This window comes from Malaclemys terrapin, chromosome 3, assembly GCF_027887155.1.
Source record: "Malaclemys terrapin pileata isolate rMalTer1 chromosome 3, rMalTer1.hap1, whole genome shotgun sequence".
Classification (NCBI taxonomy): Eukaryota; Metazoa; Chordata; order Testudines; family Emydidae; genus Malaclemys; species Malaclemys terrapin.
In genome coordinates this window covers 48,255,201-48,277,860 of record NC_071507.1, presented here as the reverse complement: position 1 = coordinate 48,277,860, position 22,660 = coordinate 48,255,201, and the positions used below count along the sequence as shown (strand labels likewise).

The following is a 22,660-nucleotide window of genomic DNA, read 5'->3' as shown; positions in this document are numbered from 1 at the left end:
AATCTGGTACATATCTGGCAATAGGGACTTTAAAGTAATTTTACTGGAACTAGAGATCACTGATACTGGGATTAATTAAATTTTTTTGGAAGCCATTGACAATGGTCTTAGATCACTACTAGTCTTATTCAGTAGGACAAAGGACTTCAATAGATACAACAGAACTTTGGCGAATACAACGTTGTAGGTCATTTATACAACTTTGGCACATACTGTATAGTTTTTCCCCACATGATCTATGCTACAGTTAGAGTTCATGCATATTGAAACGTTACATCAGAGATATAACCAAGTGAAAAAACCTAGGAGCAAAAGGAGCTTGGGAAGATTCGGGAGTCCATTTGCAGGTACTCACAAACAGCAAGGCCTGATATGGTTTTACGTCAGTGGCAAAATAATTATCCTTCCAAAAATGGTATCTTGTGATCAGCCAAACAGTGTTTGGCACCAGGACATTCTTCACGTTATGTGAATGGCTCTTCTGTCCTCCAAATTCAAGATGACATTACTCATTTGTTTGGGGAAATGGAAACAAACACCTGACTACTGCCTTGCCTATACTAGAGAAATTTACCATGCTCAGAACTGCTTAGTCCCTCTTGCACACTTGTAAAACACATCATGTTCACAGACAAAAGTGCTGTAAACAGTTTGCATGTGCTCTAAACACTGTCTGGATTAGACCTGCCTACACCAGGGCTAATCAATGGTTTAGTCTGCACTATTGTAGCCTGCACCATTTTAGTGCCAGTGTGGACAGCAATAAAATAGTTCAGACTGAAATAGTTCAGTCAATACTGTCAGCTCAGTTATGTCCCACTGGTGATTTCAAGATCTCCCCAAATCCACTCCTTTGGGATCTGTGCGATAGATTGTGAGATAGATACCAATAGGGCATTGAAGGTAAAATGGTTTGGAACAGGCTAGCATGGATGCACTGAACCATTTGTGCTTATGGCAGTGCAATCTCCTTGATTCAGTTGTGGAATAGTTACATTTTATAGTGTTTACATGGCTTTACCCATGTGTCCTCAATCATCCCATTCCCCCCAACAAAGAGTCAAAGCTCTCTAGTTCATCATCCTCAGGCCCCCAAATCAGTTGTATTTTATATTTTACAGAGACCATAAAAAGTTCTTTATTTCTATCTTTTAATCCGCAAACATGACTGCCCTTTGTACACCCTCCCTCCCCTCCCCCGTTTTTTGTTGTTGTTTTGTTACCTGCAAATCTTGCTTCTAGCTCTTCACTTTTATTTGGGATGATAAAATTATTTGAAGGCACGAAGGTGCAGCATGGACAATGTAAACTTATCTTAAATCCAAAGTTCCTCTCTGCAAAACATGAAAGTGAGGGGGATCATTTTTACATCTGGAGTGACCCTGAAATAATTCAGGTAATGGAGGAAGAGTTGGGGTGGGAAGGCAAGAGAGAAGAGAATTTCTCATCACCTTTGTGATGGAGCCATTCATGTACAGCTTCAGTGACATCAAAAGACAGCCATTCTCCTTCAGCTCTTGTTTTAACTACCTTGCTATCAATGTAGCGCTGTCCTGGCGAAGGTAGTTCTTTGGATTTAACAACCTGAAAGAAACAGTGAACATGTCAAGACTCTGTAGATTACAGTTTTGAAGACTTATCAAAATGGACACTCTATAAGAGCTTAACATAACACAGTGGTATACTAATAAATAACATAACAGCAATCTACACATACACAGGGTAGACAGACATTCAGGCATTTTGACACAAAAATGTATGCTAAGTAATGGTGCAGGAGAAGGCTCTATCAATGGGAGGCTTGCTGTTGACTTCAGAGAACACAAGAGCAGGGACTAAGTCATCTGCACATTGTGGTAAAAGTGACATGAAAGATACTGGCAAATGCGGTCTTTTCATCTCAATTTCTATTATTCTGCTCCAGAACCAGTAGTGCATATGGTCCACCACCAGTTACTCTATAGTTCTGTTTAGTCATAGGGACATGGGAGTTGCCAAGCTGCAGTTCATATCTATCCCTAATGCAATATATCTTACCTCTAATATACTTGATGCTTCAAAAAAGGGTGAGGAATCCCCATATTTGCACCTAGACTTACAAAGTATTTTCCTGGGTAGACTTGGGGAAACCACTTAAGTAATCAGCTTATATCCAGAAACAAAAGCACTTCCACATAGTTCTCCAAGGGAAATCTAGAGAAATGACAGCAACAAAATGCTGCTCTGCACTACAATACTGCAGAAGTGGTGGAGCAATGGGAATAAACTCCAACATTCAAGTTAGCGAGGACAGTCCACCATTGGCCATAATACATCTGTTGGGTAAATTAACACATGCACACCTCAGGCTAAAAGAAAGCCTGTTGGTGCTTTGTACATTGATGATACTGTTATATTCTTACTGTGACGGGTTGGATCACAGAAACCCCCCTGGGAGCTGCCAATTGATGTGCCAAGACTACCCCTGCTCCTATTTTCCCTGCCAGCTCAGGATTCCAGCACCCTGTCTTGCTGAGCCAGACACTCCCGTCTGCTCCAACACAGACCCAGGGTCTGAATTACTTGCCCCAAAGCTGCAGGTTAATCTGAAAACAGCTCCCAGAAGTGTGCTTGTCTTTAGCACTCTGATGCCCAACTCCCAATGGGGTCTAAACCCAAATAAATCCATTTTACCCTATATAAAGCTTATACAGGGTAAACTCATAAATTGTTCACCCTCTATAACACTGATAGGGAGATATGCACAATTGTTTGCTCCCCCAGGTATTAATACATACTCTGAGTTAATTAATAAGGAAAAAAGTGATTTTATTAAATACAGAAAGTAGGATTTAAGTGGTTCCAAGTAGTAACAGACAGAACAAAGTAAGTTACCAAGCAAAATAAAATAAAATGCGCAAATCTATGTCTAATCAAACTGAATACAGATAATCTCACCCTCATAAATGCTTCAATACGTTTTTTCTCAGACTGGAAACCTTCCAGGCCTGGGCACAATTCTTTCCCCTGGTACAGCTCTTGTTCCAGCTCAGGTGATAGCTAGGGGATTCTTCATGATGGCTCCTCTCCCCCTCTGTTCTCTTCCACCCCTTTAATATATCTTTTGCATAAGGTGGGAACCCTTTGTCCCTCTGGGTTTCCACACACCCCCCCCCCCCACTGGAAAAGCACCAGGTTAAAGATGGATTCCAGGTCAGGTGACATGATCACATGTCACTGCAAGACTTCATTACCCACTTGCCAGCACACACATATACAGGAAGACTCACAGGTAAACACAACCATCTGCAGACAATGGGAAACATCAAGATTCCAAACCACCATTAATGGCCCACACTTTGCATAATTACAATAGGCCCTCAGAGTTATATTTAATATTTCTAGTTTCAGATACAAGAGTGGTACATTTATACAAATCGGATGATCACACTCAGTAGATTATAAGCTTTGTAATGATACCTTACAAGAGACCTTTTGCATGAAGCATATTCCAGTTGCATTATATTCACTTATTATCATGTTTTTATAAAACCATATAGACTGCACAATGTCACAACATCTGTTGGGTAAATTAACACATGCACACCTCAGGCTAAAAGAAAGCCTGTTGGTGCTTTGTACATTGATGATACTGTTATATTCTTCAAGAGCAGTTCATCTGTACATAAAAATTACCTTGTTAGAGCTACTAATGTACTGACTCAGGGTTACTGGCCACAGGAATGCTCATTGTATTACAGACAACTGCAAGAAGATGTAGCTTATGCAGCTGTTTGTAGAGGATGCAGCAATATAAAGCAGTGTAAATCCTAGTTGAATATCACCTTTTATTTGTACTGTTTAGGATGCTTTTTTTAATCCAAATTTTCATTCCAATTTAGTTTGTATTTTATGCCAACAGGTTTATCACAACCTGGTACTGAGCACACACCTCATTAGAAACCCCCTTTTCCCACCTATATACGATGTTGCAGCACATTTCCAGATTCTCAAGTGCAACAAATTCTTCCCCTTATTTCCAAACAACTGAGCAATCACCGCATTGCATACAATCACAGATTCCCTCCATATCTAGGAAGGAAAACTTGGGCTTATGGCTGTCTGTCAACTGACCAGTTCCCCGGCATTACTACACTGATGGTTTTTTTGATTCAGGAAGCTGGAATGTCATGCCATGTTAAGTACATTTTAATCAAGAACTAATGATAACATCAGTTTGCACCCATTGGTATGCCAGCTCCATGACTTCATGGATTTTTTTGCCACAGTCTGAGTCCATCTCTAAAATGAATGAGTGACAGACATATTCATTTTTCCATCCTGTGTTCTCAACCCCAAGTCAGCACTTTGTTGGTACATAATCAGCAAATGAGATGGTAAAATTCACCTGAAAAATTCATGGACAACAGGCACGAAAATAGGCCATGTGATTGAAGTAGGTTCTTCATCGTGAAACAATGGGAATTTGTCTACTCTCTAAGGGTCTGATACTGCCCCAGATACAGTATTTCTCCACTGACTTCATTGGAGCCTCTGTATGGATCAGAGAATTGTATTTGAATCTCTCCTCTCAGAGAGCAGCCCTGGCACTGAACTTGTCTCTTGACAAGAACAACAGTATGATAAGTTCTTACTCCAAGGAAGGAGCATTTCTTCCTCCCCCAGACTTCTATTGAAGGACTGGGAGAGAAGGGATACACAAGATGCTATTGGTCCAATCCTACAAGCTGCTGAGCCCCTCTTTCAATGGGCACTGAGGGCATTCGGCACCTCTCAGAACTGGGGCCTATTTTTTCACAATGCATTCTTCAAACTAAGCAGTCACAAAACTCTACAGCAAGAGAATGAAGGCAGCAAAGAGGTTCCCATTCCTCAGCTGTGCCCGAGGGCTGAGTGAATCAGTATTTACAGCTGCGAAAATCCAATGGTGGCACAGATATAACTTTGGGTTCCCTTTGAATTTTACTGGGTCACTTCCAGTGTTCCTAAGAAGAAAACACAGCTGTCACGCTGCATGGATTGATGGATGCTTCTCAGAAGAGAGCTGAAGAGGACCCAGCACTTCTCATCTCCGCCCTTCTGTGCAGTCACACCTCACAGCAGGTTTGACTCTTCATATCATCATATGTCTCTAAAGTACGAAACATGCAAAAAGCCATTTGCTAATGCAAGTAGATTTGATATGGTTGCCCTGAGACAAGTTAAGGATCTTCCGGTGGGCCCTGAGAGAGTAGAGGGGACTGGCCAAGAGAGAGAACCAGTCCCCAAAGAGCATGTCTTCCTACCCCTTTCCTTCCCCCTCCCCATGACAACCTGCTGGCAAGAGGAACACTGTGAAAGGCATGTGTCAGAGACTATCAGTATTCACCAGGCATAAGAGACAGAGCATATTTCACTCACCCTGCTTACATGGTGGTGCATTGAAAGCCAATCTTGCTCTCAGAACTGAAAGTGTTATGAGAAAAGTGTAGAAACGCTAGAATGGGAATAATTCAGTGTGAAGGTTACATGACTATTATTACATTATTTGATCAGGAGACTTATCTCCTCATTCCATTCACAGCATCTGCAGGAAGAACAGAAAGCTATGGCACCTCAGGCCAGGTTATTAATTTGCAAGCTAAGCAGTGCTCAGCTAACCTAAGTTATCAGTATCACTGATCAGTATCAGTCAGGCTTGAGCAGTACTTGGATGGGAGCAGGGCCGGCGCAACCCATTAGGCGACCTAGGCAGTCGCCTAGGGTGCTACAATTTGGGGGGCGGCGACCGCAGTGGTATTTCGGGGGCGGGACCTTCCGCCGCCTCTGTGGGGGGCGGCATTTTGGGGCGGGGCCTTCTGCCGCCTAGGGTGGCAGAAAAGCTGGCGGCGCTCCTGGATGGGAGGCCTCCAATCACTATAGGTGCTGCATTGAGTGATATTGGTGAATCAGCAGGAGTGTTCCTCTCTTCCCTCTAGGTTGAATCAGCACCCCCATATGGTGTTAGGAAGATACATAAAATCAGTGCCCTGACTGCTGGTGATCAAGAAAGACCCCATGACATTTTCTTCCCCGAGAGGTAAGGGCATACTAGCCCCACTGTGCAGGCCAAATACCAGTATGGATCGTTACAATCTACTGATCAAAATTCCTCCTGCACTTTCAATTAGATAAAGTATTCTTCACTTCCTTTCCTACACTGCAGCACAGTATTGTTGTGCACTCTGACACAGCCACCCAGTAGGAGACAAAGTGACTCCTCTTTCTAGACAGTGTTTTGGAATCCTTACAGGAAAAAGGTGTTCTATAACTGAATAGAGATGATAACATTCCACATCCTCTCTCCTATCTTCCCCTGTTGTCCTTCTCTCATACTTTTTGCTGTGCACTTTATTTCTGGTCATACTCCGTACTGGCAACAACCTCTCCACTTCTTGTTCACTAGGACCTGCCATCTCTGTCACATACTCTTTAAAGCCCATTCCTTTTGGGAAGCTTTTCTTTCTATGCTGCTCTCCCCTCTGACAACGTCTCAGCACCTTCTCTGACCTGAAATATTGTCTTGTGACTTGCATTTGCATGAGTTAGACGATGAGTCTTTGGGGCAGGGACCCTGCTTGTTTAAATTATCTGCAAAGCACCATGTAGTTCCACATACTAGTGGAGAATAGAAAAAAATAAGTGGAGTGAGAAAGAAAAGACATAAATGACTCCAGGGGTGCAGAGAGGGGCATTGAGGTAAAATCCCCACTTCACAAAGCAATCACTTCAGATGTCCCTCTGGCATCTCCTCTAATCCCTCCCTTTGAACAGCTACAAAGAGTCTGATTTTCATTTGGATCCCAACCTTTTTTTGTGCATTATCACCTGCATGTGAAGGTGACAGATTCAATCATGTGCAGGCTTAGGAGAGAGAATTTACATGTACAAAACCCCATCAGCCACATGTACCAGTGATACATTTGATCACATGGGTAGGTGATAATGCTCAAAAGGATCCATGCACAGGTCTGTGCATACACAGCTTTATCGGTGTATGAGTGAAGGTCACCTTTGAAAATCAGACCCAAGCTATGCAAAAGGAGAGTGAAAGTTCTGTGAAATACCTGCAGCGTATAAAGATGTGTGTGAATGATCTTGTGTGTGTGTATAAAGTGCTTTTTTGGTCTAGCTTTCATGTGGGCTCGCACAATCGTGATTTTAAAAAGGGTTACTGCACAATAGCATGGTATGCAAGTGCAAGTGGTCACATGATGGAAAGATTACCCAGGTAAGAGGACTGTATCCAGTAAAGTTCTGGACAATTACACACAGTATCACTTTTATTTGGTAGTATTGCTTTGACGTCTGAGAGCAATTTCTTGTTTTTTCCCTGCTCTCCTTTTGTGTACGGTACCCCTCTGTAAAGGCAATGGCTGGGAGAAATGTCTTTGTTAATCTCTTCAAGATCCCCATTACTGTTGTATCTGAGCGCCTTATAATCTTTAATGTATTTATCCTTAAGGGATGGGATTATTCTAGACCAGAGTTTCCCAAACTTGGGCCATGCCTTCAAGGGCTCGTTTTCGATAGCACTGCTAAAAAAAAAAAAATATTCTGGACCAAGTTTCTTTTTACAAACTCATGAATTGAAGGCACCTTAACAAAACTCACAGGTGGTTTCTTGCCCCGTTGCCTATGCTTTACATCGGGTATGATCATGTACTATCAGAACCCTGTGAAAGAAACACACATATACTGTAGTTCATTTGGAGAGGCTGATGAAGCAGCGTAGACAGAAACATGCATAAGACCTCATCTACCTGCACATGTTTAATGAACCCTAACTCATGCTGATGAGCACTCGCAGGACTAGTCGCAGGGATTGCAAAGGGGCTACTCACAGGAATAAATCCTCATGGATGCAAGTAAGGGTTCCACAGTCTAGTCCTTTGCAGATTACATTAGCACATCTTTGCAGAATACACCCAAGGCACTGTAAACAAATGGGGCATTCACATTTTTGCTGCTTATTGCCTACAAGACCCCAAAGTATTATATCTTATGCTGAAATTTTCTCCTGGTGGTAGCATAAGGACCAAAAAAAACCACCTCTCTCTGCCATTCCCCATTCTGTTCTCGTTCCCACCAAACATGCTGCTCTTTACTAATTCTTTAAAGGGACTCACTATAAAGTTTGAACAGTTATGAAGTAACCCTGAAGCTCAAAGGGGTGCATTCACTGCTCAGCAAGGAGGAATATATGTTTGCATCTCCCCATCTACTGTGAAGACAGTAGACTTTTCTGAGACTCTGGAATTACGAAGCGTAGGGTCACTATATTCGATGGTGAAGGAGGTTCAGATTCCATCACAGATAGAAGTTAGAGGAAACTACAAATGCATTTCTAGTATAGGCTGTATTCTCAATTGCTGTTGCCACTCGTTCCGCTTTATTTTTAATAGACACTACAGTGAATTAGCTTTTAAAAAGACTTTTTAAAAAAAAAAATCTAGGAGAACAAGACAATTAGCTGAAATCATTAAAATCTTGGAAGATAAACCTACTTAGTTTGTGTATGAGTACTCACTCCCAAGAAAGTACTGCATTTTTCAGTAAATAACTAGGCAAAACGTATCAGCTGCCAATGTAAAAACTGAAGACAAGGATTGTTATTCTGTGTTTTGTAAAGCACTGGGTACACTTACACTGCTATTTATATGATAATAAACAATAATGGAGAGTTTCTGAAACTAGTAGAAACTCAGCTTTTTTTTCCAAGCTAGACCAGATCTTAAGGTGGTGTAAGGCAGTGCGGCTCTGTTTCACTTCAATGGCGTTATGCTGATTTCCACCAGCTGAGGATCTGAACGTGCAAATACAGAAATGCTCTGTTTTAACCTTTTCATTGGCCTTTTCACATAACAAGCGGCGAAAATAGGGGATGAATGAATGACTTCTAAAACAATAACCATCTAAAACAGCATATTCCCTTCCCCACACCCAGAAAAAGGTAAGAATCCCACAGAGAGACAGACAGAATGTCTCTTCAAATAATTAGAAACTCTCTTCAAATAACTAGAACTCCAAAACCAACTTTCTTAGAGTAAATATAGTTAAGCTGCAAATTAGACCCTGATCCTGCAAACACTCACTCACCTGAATAACTGTTCATACATAGATAGTCCTATTAAATTCAGTTGGACTATTCAACTGCACAGTTATCCAGAGGCATAAGGGCTTCCAGGATCAGGACTATAGTGTAATCCAGGTACGGTGGGTTGGCCAACAGCTGCTGGTATTCAGCCACTACATTAAAAAAATGAAAGAACAGAAAAACTATAAACACGTGTTCCAGGAACCTTGTAATTTATTACTAGGTAATTTTGGCTAATAAATCCATCACCTCCTTAAAAAACAAACAAAATCCCAACTGCAGTTCAGCAATGACTATATACAAATGCAGGCTGATACTGCACTTTTTTACATCAATAAAGCCTAGAAAACTCTGCTCAGCCATCAAAGGCCAAGCTTTAACAATAATGGGGGTATTTGATATCTGAGGCTGAGTATTAGTGTCACTATAAGGCAATTTACCCTTCCTTTAAAAAAATTGCTGAATAATTTTCAAAACACAAAAATCAAATGGCAACCTTAAAATAACTATCTTGTCTGTTACGTTACCACCTTAAATAGGGTTGCAATTATAATCAATTAAGGTGGGTCTTAGCTCTTTTTTTTGAAATAGCAATGAGGGTATTCTCTTGTAAAAACCTGTCAATAATCTGTTTTCCCCTCTCCTGATGTCCTCCTTCCAGATACTGTTGGCTCACTTATAACTTCCTTCCTTCTGTCCTCTCCTCTCAGACTGTTTTCTATTACAGCATCTCGGCAGACTCACTAATTCTTCCCTTACTCATCAGTCAGTGCCCTTTACTTCATGGTCCCTTAGCAATAATGCAAATAACCTTCTTTCAACTTTTTATCCCTTGTACTGAACTGCCCTAAACAATGACCAATTATGTACTGATATTGGTCAAGGGAAGAGCACGAGAGATGAGATCACTATGCACAACACCATGGCTGTAAATGGTCACTCAGGATAACAGCTTTTACAGTTCACACTGTGACCTCAGGTAAGATGCCAAGAGTCACCAGATGCTATCTCATCCTGTACAATATACGTGAAAAGGTTTCCAAGTTCTGACATATGCAGCTTTTGGTTCTTCTGAAGTGTGTGCCACTTGCTCTAGTGAGTAAGAGACTCATTCCCTGTCAGATCCCAGATTTCACTGATATTCTCAGACAGTCCTCTGACTTCACCCCACCCTTTCTAAGGAGTAAGGGTGAGAAATCAACTTTCACATTCGTCCTCAATTTCTCCTCACTCTACTGCCGAATTCAGGAACTGGGATCAAAATCTTGCACTCTAGCAAGAAACAAACCTATATGTTTGTTGTAAACCACTTTCATCTCTTAATTGCTCTTCTTCAATGATTCTGTGTGAAAGTTCATGTGGTAAATTAGCTGTGAAAAGCTTTTGCAGCACATTTCACAAGATACCAACTATCTGATAAAACTGATCTAAAAGTATTTGCTTGTTTAGTGGTTCTCACCATTGGCACAAGAGATCAACCATTTATTTGCTATAAGATTTGCTGCATCAATTTTCAAGATTTTTCTGGAACAGGTTTTGCAAATCATTCAGAATCAGAGTCTGCTCTGATCCATACAACCCTAGGCAATATTAGACCCTACGAGGGTCTATGACCCTGATCCAAAACCTCACTTGAAGTCAATGAGGATCTTTCCACTGACTTAGTGGGCTTTGGATAGGCTCTAACTGAGGGCAGAATCTGGTCCTTAGAAACTAACACACGAGGTGCAGAGTTCTTGCCAAAATACAAAAGTACAAAGTACTTGCCAAAATGTTTTGAAAATCTATAGCGCTGTGATACATTTGCTTGAAACTTGCCAGACACGTTCTTCATGCAAGCTTCCAAATAAAGAGAACATATTGCACACAGACCCAAATCCACTTTATATCTAGGTGCAATGCAGCTGCGCTGAGCACAATAACTGCCTAGCACAGTGGTTCCCAAACTTGTTCCGCCGCTTGTACAGGGAAAGCCCCTGGCGGGCTGGGCCGATTTGTTTACCTGCTGCATCCGCAGGTTCGGCCGATCGCGGCTTCCAGTGGCCACGGTTCACTGCTCCAGGCCAATGGGAGCTGCTGGAAGCAGAGTGGGCTGAGGGACGTACTGGCCGCCGCTTCCAGCAGCTCCCATTGGCCTGGAGCAGTGAACCACGGCCACTGGGAGCCGTGATTGGACGGACCTGCGGACGCGGCAGGTAAACAAACCGGCCTGGCCCACCAGGGGCTTTCCCTACACAAGCGGCGGAACAAGTTTGGGAACCACTGACCTAGCAGCATTGGCCTGCTAGTTGCTTTGAAGGTATGGAGGAGGGATGGGGGAGTGGTTAAAGCAGATCAAAAAGGAAGTTGACCAGCAGTTCAGGTGGTCATCGTAGACAGGTCTCTAAATGTGATGATACAGCACTGCATCATCTTGTGGTGATGGGACGAGCCATGCAGAAGGCATCCCTATCCTCCAAGGAAGGGCCTAGCCAGCCAAATGAAGGTTATGCCTGGGTGGGTACAATGTGTGGCGCTGGGGAGACATCCCTGGTTTTCCTCAGCCTCTTTTCTACAAATGCATGTTTTACACTTCACCAGGAGGGAAGACTCTGCCTTGTGTAAGCAACAAACCAGAAAGGATGACCGGGAATCCTTCTCCCAGAGGGTTTTGAAATACTCAATGCAATTTCCTGCAGTTTAGAAGATTTTAAGATAGCTCAGAAGCAAGATCAAAATGAATCAAAACAAAAAAAATCCTGTACATTTATCTAGCCATTTAACAGTAACTTGCCAGAGGCAAGTTATGTTTTATTAAAGTACCAACAACTAGGAGCCAAAGAGAGAATGGGTTTTCCACTCTCCTATCCCTACCCTCAGAGTCCTGTGCGATCATGAGCTCATCTCCCATCTAAAATTAGGTCTCTCCTGCTCCTCCTACAGTCATGTCCCCTGACATCTACAGCTCACATTCATGTGCATTTTATTGCAATACTTTAGCACCATACTTACTATCCATTTTAAAATGTTTTGACTTACTACATCTCCCAAGATCCTGTCCGGCTCCATAAGTCATTCCTCTTTGTTCCTTTCCATCTCTCAGTTTGCCTTGTTTTCCTTAAACTCCAGTTTTCCCTTATGATTAACTTCCCTCCAATCCAAATCTTTACTCTGTCCCATGCCAATTTTCTTTCAACCTTTTTTCTCCACTGTCCTCCACACTCAAATCTTTTCTACTCACTTATCTGCCCCCTTTACTGATTACTGCTTCCCTGTGCATACACAATGGAGTGCTAGCAGTAATGTGGAACCTAAGGGGCAACAGAGCCATGTTGTTGCCCTGGGATCTTCTATTCCAAGATGGGAGGGGAAGCTCATTAACGGACCATCTCCTCTTCAATCCTTTTTATTTTATGAAGGGGAGGGAGGAGTCTTATATTCATGGGGTCATCTCTTCTTCTCTATCAAGCACTGATGCTGCTCCATCTACAGGTAGGAAGACTAGAACTCCACCAAACTCTTCCTACCAGGCACCTGCTCTTTCCACTGCAACTTCTTCAGATTTCCCTGCCAAGGGAGTTCTTATTTCATGGGAGAAGGGGATCTGTGTTCCTGCACAACAGTGAAAGAAGGGGGTACCGTTCTCTCTTCTTTTAGCAGAGAAGGGGTCCCTGTGCTCTGCTTCACTCTTCCCTTATTTTTGCTCATGCCTGGGTCCCTTTTTACAAATTATTCTAGCTCCCAAGACGGAGCTGTGTGGCAGAAGCCCTTTCTCTTTAGAGTGGCAAAGGAGTCCTGTATGAATAATAATCAGAGCGAAGTATCAGCTCCTTTTGCCAAGGAACCCCCATGCTCTTGTCAGTGCCCAAAAGGCACTGTAATACCATGGTGGTCTTTCTTCTGACCCAGGATTTATTAAACTCTCTTTCTAACTTGTCATCTCTCTTCTTTCATCAGCCAAAAGGATGACTTTCAACAGCTCAAGGTTCTTTATCACTCCTGAAATTCTGCTCAAAATGGAGGCTAAAGCTTTTCCCTCCATAACACTCCCAACTCCTGCTTGTTTGGGGGTAGGAACCCAGCCCAACCCTCTATCCTACAGGGTATCAACTACTAGGCCCTAAGATGTACCCAAATACTATACTGCACCTCTGCATTTAGTTGCTCTGACACTCTTTTGCTGTAATAAGGTATACTTGCCACTAACTGTAAATAATCTGTCAGTCAATGGTCTATATTTCTATGTGCAGTGATGTATAGCTGTGAATATATATTCACCTGTGTGAATTTCTAATAGGATATGGATTGGTTCCCAGACCCTGTTTCCAACAGTTGCTGCATTCCAGCCAGGAGATAGCTGCACTTCAGTAGGTGAGGTGAGTTTCCAAAAGCACAATATATAGTTATATATAAAGTTTTTAAAAAATGAGACTCTTTCTAATCAACTGATATGCATTATCAACTGATATGCCAGAGATACTCTATATAAGGTCTGGTGTGTGCTAGACTTCGCAGGACAAGTAGTAGTTGGACAAAAGGGAATTATAGTACAAATAGAAAACGGTTAGGCAGAAATATACCCCACATACCCAGACATACACTTCATACTGACCCGCCACACCTCACCAATTAATGTTTTCCTTTTGCAAGGAAGAAAACTGTTATGCCCACATATCCTACAAAGTTTATAGTTTCACAGCATACAGTGTATTTGCCATAGTGAAGGCTAAATTTCAGATTGCAGGAGTATAATTTCTGGAAAATATCATATAAATTGTGATAACTATCAAAATAAGCTGCTTTATATGTAGTCCATCACAAAACCAGCCAAGTGAAGTCAAATATCTCAGGTGAGGTTTATAATACAGATAGATTGTCCTGGTTCAGATTCCCAAATCCAGTTTCTCTGACCAGTATTTCCCATAGCATGAAAAAAGCATTATTTAGCAAGCCCATTGAATCAATTGGAATTCTCGTTCAAAAGAGAAATGAGGCCTCCCCGTTCTGTTCTCAATTACAGTAAGGTTAATCTGGGGTTGCTCCACTGAAGTCAATGTAATTACTTCAAATTTACACGAGTGTAACTTGGCCCAAGCTTTTAGTATCTCGTTCTAACTGTACTCCCTAACTGAAAACAAGACAAAAGGCTGTCTGAATTGTAAGTGTGGTATTTGGAACACTGGCTGTGGCTTACATTTAAATCTGACTTATAATGGGGTGATATATTCCATGGCATCGTCATTCTACACCTCAAAAGGGGGCCCTTAAAATTTTTGAGGTAACTTTGTCTGAAGTGTACTCTACTGTTCAGCTCTTAGGGGCTTATCCAATGCCACTGAAGTCTAGGATTGGGCCCTGAGACACAAAGGCTAAAATTCTGCTCCCAGTTTCTTCAAATTCTTCATTGTAATCTGATGTCCCCCTTGGGCTCTACCCTGGTGCTGCCTGCTTATTTCAGCTTGACTATTTCTTCCTCTAATGTTTCATGTGGTGCATTCCTCTCTTCTACCAGCCTATCAGGTACCCATATATATAGCAGCCTCAGATAGCAGCCACAGTAAGACCAGCGTTTCAACTGCATGCTTCACGATGCTTTATGATGTGTTACCAAAACATGGCGCCGGTTCCACGGGAAGTCATTTTAACATGTTATTGTTTGACAGTCTGTACCTAATAAAGCTACCTTAAAAACAATACTCTCAGAACTAGAGTGGATAGGAGTCTGCCCTGCTGCGCTTTTCACTTCTCCAGCTTTGCTAAGGTGCCTATTTATTTTTGGAATGCTTATTCATAAAAGTCGGCCCTTTTCAGAAGAGTGCAGAGGCTTTATTCATAAATACAGAAGCACCTTAATAAAAGAAAGATGTGCTGAAGTCTTCAAAGCACTGATGAACAAAGATATTCCCATAACATCCGAGCTTTATCTGATCAACTTCTAATAAAGCCGGCATTTGGCATAAATCTTTAAAAACATAGCAAGGGCCACTGGAGGATGCTAGGACTTGTTTATTTAATCTTATTCCTCCTCCAAAAGTACGTTAGCCTCCTAATAGTCTCTAAAGTCTTCATGTACATTCAAAAGTGCATCACGTGAATGCTCTTGAGCCGATAGCTAGTGGGGGAGCAGGAAAGATCATTCTCTGGTGTTTGTCGCTGTGCTGTTTTATTTCTTTCCAGCTTCCCACTCTCCAGAGTGCTGATGTTCAGCAGCCACCGTGAACTGATTAAAGGGAGGATTCAGGGAGGATAAGGGACAGAAATTATAGCTCTTTTGACAAGTTTAAATCTCTGTCCACCTGTTACAGTCTTGGAAAGACAGTAGCATCTGTGTAATACAGAAGAAATTTGGTTCTTGCGCCTGAGAGCCTTCCTTTGATGATAAGGATGAAATAGTTAGCACCTATACAGCACTTCATATCTGCATAAGGCTTTTCACTGATCCTGAGAATGCCACCGTGCGGTAAGTAAGTGTTATTATACCTCTTTGACAGATGGAGAAACAAAGGCACACGGGGTCTTGTGCAGATCTGAGTTATGCTACTCAGGCATTGATTTCAGTGGAAGTACACCAAATTTACACTGATGTAAAAGACACCAGAATCTGGTACAAAGGACACCAAGTGACTTGCTCATGGTCACACAGCAAGTCAGTGGAAGAGCCAGAACGAGAACAAATCAGCTGGTACCTACAGTAGCCCTACAATGTGCAGAAGAGGGAATATCATTGACAGATAGCTAAGTGGTTTGAGCATTGGCCTGCTAAACCCAGGGTTGTGAGTTCAATCCTTGAGGAGGCCGTTTAGGGATCTGGGGCAAAAATCTGTCTGGGGATTGGCCCTGCTTTGAGCAGGGGGTTGGACTAGATGACCTCCTGAGGTCCCTTCCAACCCTGATATTCTATGACAGAATAGAGCCAGATTAAGGCATAGGTACTATAAGTGCATGTCTGAGACCAGCTTGTGGAGTCATGTCATTACCTCAGAAATAAGCTTTCATTTTAAGTTTTTAGCCATCGTGGCGGTAAAGAAAATCTTGAATATATGTCCCTGATGTAATCAATGCAGTCATGTCTGCCTGAGTCCACAGGGAAACAGAAACAATAGCTCTGAGAAGTGTAAATTCCTTGTGCATCTCAATGGGGTGTTAACTCTGAGATCTATTATGTGACAGGCAGGGCCGGCGAGAGCGGGTTCGGGCCCCGGTGAAAAAAAATTTTCGGGCCCCCCAGCAAGGGCGGACCAGCTAAATAGGGCCAACGAGGTGGGGGGAGAAGCCAGGCCTGGAATTTTTTCACACCCCCCAGCAAGGGCGGACCAGCTAAACGGGGCCGACGAGGGAGGGGGAAGCTGGGCCCTGGGCCCCCTTCTGGACTGCCAGGCCCCAGTAATTTGTACCAGCTTCCCCCACATCTCGTTGGCTCTGGTGACAGGAGGAGAAGAGTGTAGAAGGCCTGGGCCAACCTCTCAAACAGCTACACTGTGACTACTGGGGTAGATATAAGGAGGCCTCCTTGCTGCCAACCCTGCCTCTCTGGGAGTGGGGAGAGGGGACCCTTCTGCCACCCCTAAGGGGAGGAAGGCCCTTGTTACTGCTCCTGGAGTAAGAATGGGGCTGCATGCCACTACCCCACCTCTCTGGGAAAGAAGACATTGGCACCATCGCACCAAATGGGGGGCTGGAGACCTGGGTGATTTGTGTTCTGGTGCATCTAGGCCTTTGATTGTCTTAATAGAGTCTTGAAGTAAGTGCCTTTATTGGGCCTTAGCAAAAAGCAGTGCACCCATTTTCTGATGAGGCCTCAAAGGAATGGGTGAGTACTGTCAATAGAAGATCTTAGAGAAGCAAAGATGCTGCCTTCTATCTTTTTCAGCTTGAAGGGATGGTTCTGTAAGGTGAGGGACCCAGGTACGTGGAGAACTAGAAGGAGAATGCAAGGAATGTTTATCATTGTGATAGCTGTCACAGGCTAATTTCCTAGTTTTTCTCTTTCCCACCTTTATATTGTTGACTGCAATTGTTCCCAAGATAAGACTATGACACTAACTCCAAATACTAGGACCCAGTCCTTCCATGCATGCTCCATTCACTTCTATCTAACCAGGTTAGGAAGAACACCAACTGGTCCCAGCCCCGGGTGCACACACTCAAATCATAGCCTCTCTGACTATGAGGTGAAATCTGCTACAGGGCAAAAGTTAACCAGGTCTCTTTGTTTCCATGGAGCGCTCACCCCTTATATCATCCTTGCACATACCATATTGGGGAACACCTCCTTTCCCTTGAAGTGGCTCCTGCCCCTCCCAACCCCCTGAATTCAGCTCCAAAGAGGTAGGTAGAGGACTCACATGCACACTCATTCCTTGAAACTGGTGGATGTGGAAGTCCTTTTAAAACTAATGAATAGGATCTCATTAATGAAATGCAACTCTGACACATAATGCAAATACCCACCCCTGAACTCAGAGGGAGTCGGAAGCTAATAATCAAATTATATATTCCCCATGTGGGCTGCAAAACCACATTGTCCCTTCCAGGCTCACTAGTACTAGCAAGCCTAGCACAAGCAGTCCCTCCACATCTCCCACAGAGAAGCAGGAAGTTAGGGTTGTATTTATGCATGGAAGGGGAATATGGAATGTACAGGCCAACCCTACTAGCAGCCCTGCTGCTCTTGTGTGAGACTCGCTGTCCGTGCATGGGATTGTGTACTAGAAGCAGTGACGGGAGCTGGCTGTGAACGTCTCTGCAGATAGTAACTTTCTTTTATTATTCCTCTCTCCTTCCTGCCTCTACCAACCCAGTGGACTTAAGAACCTGCCTCAACACTCCTTGCTTTACCTCCTATATGCAGGTTCTCCTCTCCACTTCTGAAGCTTCTAGCTCTAGTTTCAATCTCATCCTAGCCCCATGCTTCTATTCAAGCTCTCCTCCATTCCCAAGACATCTGGTCTTTTTTAATCCCCTCTCTCCCACCCACCTTCCTTGATTTTCCCTTCCTCCCCAGCTCCAACTCTTCATGTTGGACAACAATTCATCTTTGAGCCAACTGAGGCACTTCAAAGAACTGGTCTTCTGAAGACCCTACCAAGTCCCTCTTCTTTTGCTGCCTCCTATTCGGCCTGCAGGTCTTGGGGTGGTCAGAAAGAGAATTTAGCAGTACTTAGAGATGGTGGTGCTCATGTAGGCAGAACCACTAGTGAAGGTACTTTATAGCACAGATTCACCATTACAGAGCTAGCTGAATGATTGAAGTCAACCCTTTTATTGAGAGCTGTATATAAGGATTTAAGATTGATAACGAGGCCTCAGTGAAAAGGAAAATAAAAACCACTAGCCATAAGAATGTCCCAGAGTTTCAGGAGCCTTTAAGAAATGAATCAGAGTGTCTCACTTCAGTACCCAGTGAACAGGTGGCCACACAAACCCATCACTCCAATAAGTGTGCTGCAGAGGAAATGTTGCAAACAAATTCAGTTTATCACACTGGGGACCTAAGACTGTATTATAGTCCCAGGCTTGGTGTCTTTAATAAGTAAGTAAGAGCAAAATAATAAGCACAACCCATTATTCTTATACAAGAATACACCCAGCTAGCTGGCTTTAGCCTTCTGTTTCTTTGGGGAAGTCTGATTTGATTTCACTCTAGTCTAGATTCATTACTGATATAAAACCTTCCCTCATTACCCCCTGCCCAACACAAAAAAGTAGGCAGCTCTCACCAATAACTGTATATATAAGGTCAAGGTACCTGCCTTTTCCCAGGTGTCTATACTTTACCTAGGGCACAAGCTTGCTCAAGCGCATACCCTCAATAATGAGCTCCAGCTGGCCCTCATTACCAGTCAGGTACTCAGTTAAGAAAAGGCACTTTTTTTTTTTAACCCTCATGTCCCTCACTGCCCAAATGAAGAAATTCAATGGGTTTAACTCAGGCTGCCCCAAATACACACCTTTCAGATGCTGATTAGCTACCACAGAAGCACTGTGACCATAACTCCTGTTGATGGGAGCCAGGTGCCTAAATACCATTGAGGAGCTGGGCCCTTAGAGGAAGTCTCTCAGTAGGGAGACGAAGTCAGTACACAGACTGAACTACCCTCAGGTAGGGAGACACACATCAGTGTGCTAGCATAGTGAGCTTGCAATGTCACTCCCCTATGATCTGCCTATCTTGTTTATAAATAGAGGGTTTCAGTCACCTTCATCAAAGACTCACTTTAATTATTTCTTTTAATGAATGTTACAGAAACTTCCAAATCATATCATATATATTTGAACTTATCTCCCACTCCATCGTGGGTATCAAATAAAGCCAGGTTCCAGTCCACAACCAGCTGCAGATCTGAACTCTAGCACTCCTGCTGCTGATTTCTAAGAGGATTCTGAGATCCTTTGTTTTGCAAGCTGGGCACCTGAAACAGAATTCCACATATCCCTGGCCTAAATGATGACTGCAGTGCATACTTCTCATGGCAGCTTCTCAGGGATGATAGCAGCAGAGCTCCAGTTTCAAGAAAGCAGCACAAACTCTTAAAGCAAATGGTAATACCCTTATTCCACTGAGCTGTACTTTACTCCACAAATAGTCTCACTGAAGTCAATGATACTGCCCAGAGTCTCCCCTGTGGACTTTACTGGGGTTTAACAGGTGTGATCCAGGGCAGAATGCCTAGCAGAGAGGCAATGCTACACAAGTATCACATGTGGTTCCTGTAATACCCATATGATAACCAACATACTTCTTTGGTGAGAACTCCCGGAAGCTGAGCTCATAAGTCGCCATATGTTATTAGCTGAAATGCCTAGTGAACTTTCAGAGTAACCAACAAAAATACATTTTATTAAAATATAAAGAAGTCTCACCAGGACGGACCTATGGAAGAGAGGCAAGAGCATATAACTCTTCGTCTCTCTGTTTCTGCTTCCTCCTTTCCCTTTGATCTATGTGGCTATCATACAGAAACAGTACCACAAATAAAGCCTCAAATTGTAATCTTACTTTGAAATGCTATAATGATAATTTTTGGTAAAGAAGAGTAAACAGCTCTGATACAGTCCAGCTGGGGATTAGGCCTGAGAACAACAGTCCCATTTCTCATATGTAAACTAGTGATTAGATCAAGAGATGGAGAGTTAGGATCCTGGATTCTGTTCCTTGCTCTTGCCACTGACTCAGTGTGTTATTTGGGGGCAGATCATGTAGGGTCAAGTTTCATAAGCACCCTCCAATGTTGCATGCCCAAATTTAGACATCTGAGGTCTAATTTTCAACGGTGCTGAGCACATTACAGCTCCCACTGACTTCAACTGAAGTTGCTGGCCACCCAAAATTAGAGGGTGCTTTTGAAAATTGGGTCTTAACCTCTTTCTGCCTCATTTTGTTCCATCTGTTTAATTGGGGATAATAATATTTTTTTACTTCAGAAAGGTGCTGTAAGACCTAATTAATGAATTAATATTTGTAGAGCACGTTGAGATTTTGCAATGAAAGGAGATGTAGAAGTGCAAAGTATTATTATTATTATTAATTTACTAGCTTGAACTGTGAAGACACTTGAAATTAGTTTTTCAATTTAAGATTTTGAGCACATGAAGCCTGATTCTCTCCTCGCTTACATAAGTGTAATCTGGGAGTCACTCCACTGAAATCAATGGGGTCATTTGAGGGTAAACCAAAGTAAGACAGCAGAGAATCAGACACAGGGAACGTTATCATAAGGACTTAGTACAATAATCCGCAGTAATAGTCAGAGCTTTACCTGATACAGTTCTATTCGTTGTTCAGATACCCGTGCCCTTGAATTCTGCATACGAAAAACTCTAAACTCTGCCTTCACCAAGTTGGAAGCATTTTTCTCCATCGCTGAGACGTCAAATCTTACGATTCTGTAGTAAAGGCTGTAATAGTTTGGTGGGATGGCATCTGCAAGAAGTTAGTGTAATCTTTTAAAATGATAAAATACATTGTTCTTTCAAAGACCGCAACATACGATAGCCTCAAGAAACAGTAAGGGAAATGTGTGCAGCACGATTCAGTTTCCAACGGCCAATTTAATATCATTAACAATTTAACCAGAAAAATAAACACATGTGTTTGACTAGAGGAATAGCAGATTAATAGAGATTAACAAACCATTTCAAACTCTATTTCAGGGCATGCATTTAACCCTGTTCTTTGAAAGTAACAGTGGAAAATCCTGGATGCTTATAAATTGGAGCATGTTCATGACAGTTGATATCTGGCGAATGACTTCAGACTTGCATAGGCTTAATTGTATTTTCCAAGAAAACAGAATTTAATGGCAAGCACTTTGCCCCATATAGGTTTCATTTTTTCAAAGCCTACAGTAAAAATATTCAGCCCTGTACAATGTGTTTTCTGTTTTAAATATTTTGATTGTATTAAACTGCAAAAAATAATTAGAAGGGAAAGGGAATAGACCAGCTTGTACAAAAAGAGAACTACATATCCAGTGACCAACTATCAATGATAACTGATCAGATATATATTAAAATGAACTCTTGCTGTGCACTGAAGATGATCAGGCAAAAGCACAGGCACAATTTTAATATTTAGAAAAGCTGAATCAAAATCTTAAAAGACAGCATTACAAAAATCATCAGTTTAAATTCCAAAAGGCTTCCTCTCCTAAACCTTATCTGATGTTAACATGGCAAGCACTTACACCCAATTCCATGTAACTTAATGGGTTCAGTGATCATCGTAAGCTGTTCTACCTAATTTTGTCCATGAGCACAAGCAGCAAACCATGCATAATGCTACTCCTGGGGGAATACTGCACATGCACAGAATTTATGTCCCCAGCAGATTTCTTTGCTTCCCTGCAGAAAAATGACAGGGAAGCCACAAGAGCAGTGAGCTACCCTCCCCAGCAGTATGTTTCGGGTGCCCAGGGCAGCCGCCAGAGAGGTAAATCACTGTGGGGCAAAGGACGGGACTGGGGAAGACCCGGCTAGTGGCTTCTATCCTGCACCAGGCTCAGCTGCTAGTCCCGGCTGGGCTGGGGAGGACGGGACTTCCTCTTCCCTTGCACAGCATCTGGAGCCAAGTCAGACCCACCCCCAGATTTCTCCCCCAGCTGCAGGAAGCTCTGCAAACTCCTCCTCCCCTCCTGTGCTTCCTGCACCGATTGCTCCTCAGGTGCAGGGGGAGGGATCCCTGTATAGGGAGCTGCCCACACACCCAGACCCCCCTGCTGAGTTCAGTCCCCCGTACACCCACACCCCTCCCCCTGCTGATCCCAAACTACCTTCACCAGGACTCCCCTGGACCTAGAAACCCCCCAACAAAACCCTGTGCATCTAGATCCCCCGCATTCGGATCCCCTACTGAGCTGCCCGCACCCAGATTGCCCCACACAGAACCCTCTCAACCCACACCTGGATCCCCCATACTAAGCCCCTCCACACTTGGATCCTGACTTGCTAAGCCTGCCTGCCCACACCTGGCCTGGAGGGGCAGAGCCCTGGGGTGTTTCTGGGGCAGGCCCAGTCCTTGCGCTATGTCAGGGTTGGGTGTAGCCTCACTGCTAAGTCCATGTCTCA

General features: G+C 43.0%; 1 protein-coding gene across 1 annotated transcript in view; it reads right to left on the bottom strand.

Moving 5' to 3' along the window:
* TGFB2 (transforming growth factor beta 2) overlaps positions 1 to 22,660 on the bottom strand; it is a 73,218-nt gene that overhangs the window by 6,075 nt on the left and 44,483 nt on the right. Inside the window, exons 2-4 of the mRNA XM_054024008.1 lie at positions 20,854 to 21,017; positions 1,452 to 1,584; positions 1,224 to 1,334 (exon numbers count right to left, since the gene is read on the bottom strand). Coding sequence (XP_053879983.1) covers positions 1,224 to 1,334; positions 1,452 to 1,584; positions 20,854 to 21,017 — 408 coding nt within the window. The remainder of the gene's footprint in view (positions 1 to 1,223; positions 1,335 to 1,451; positions 1,585 to 20,853; positions 21,018 to 22,660) is intronic.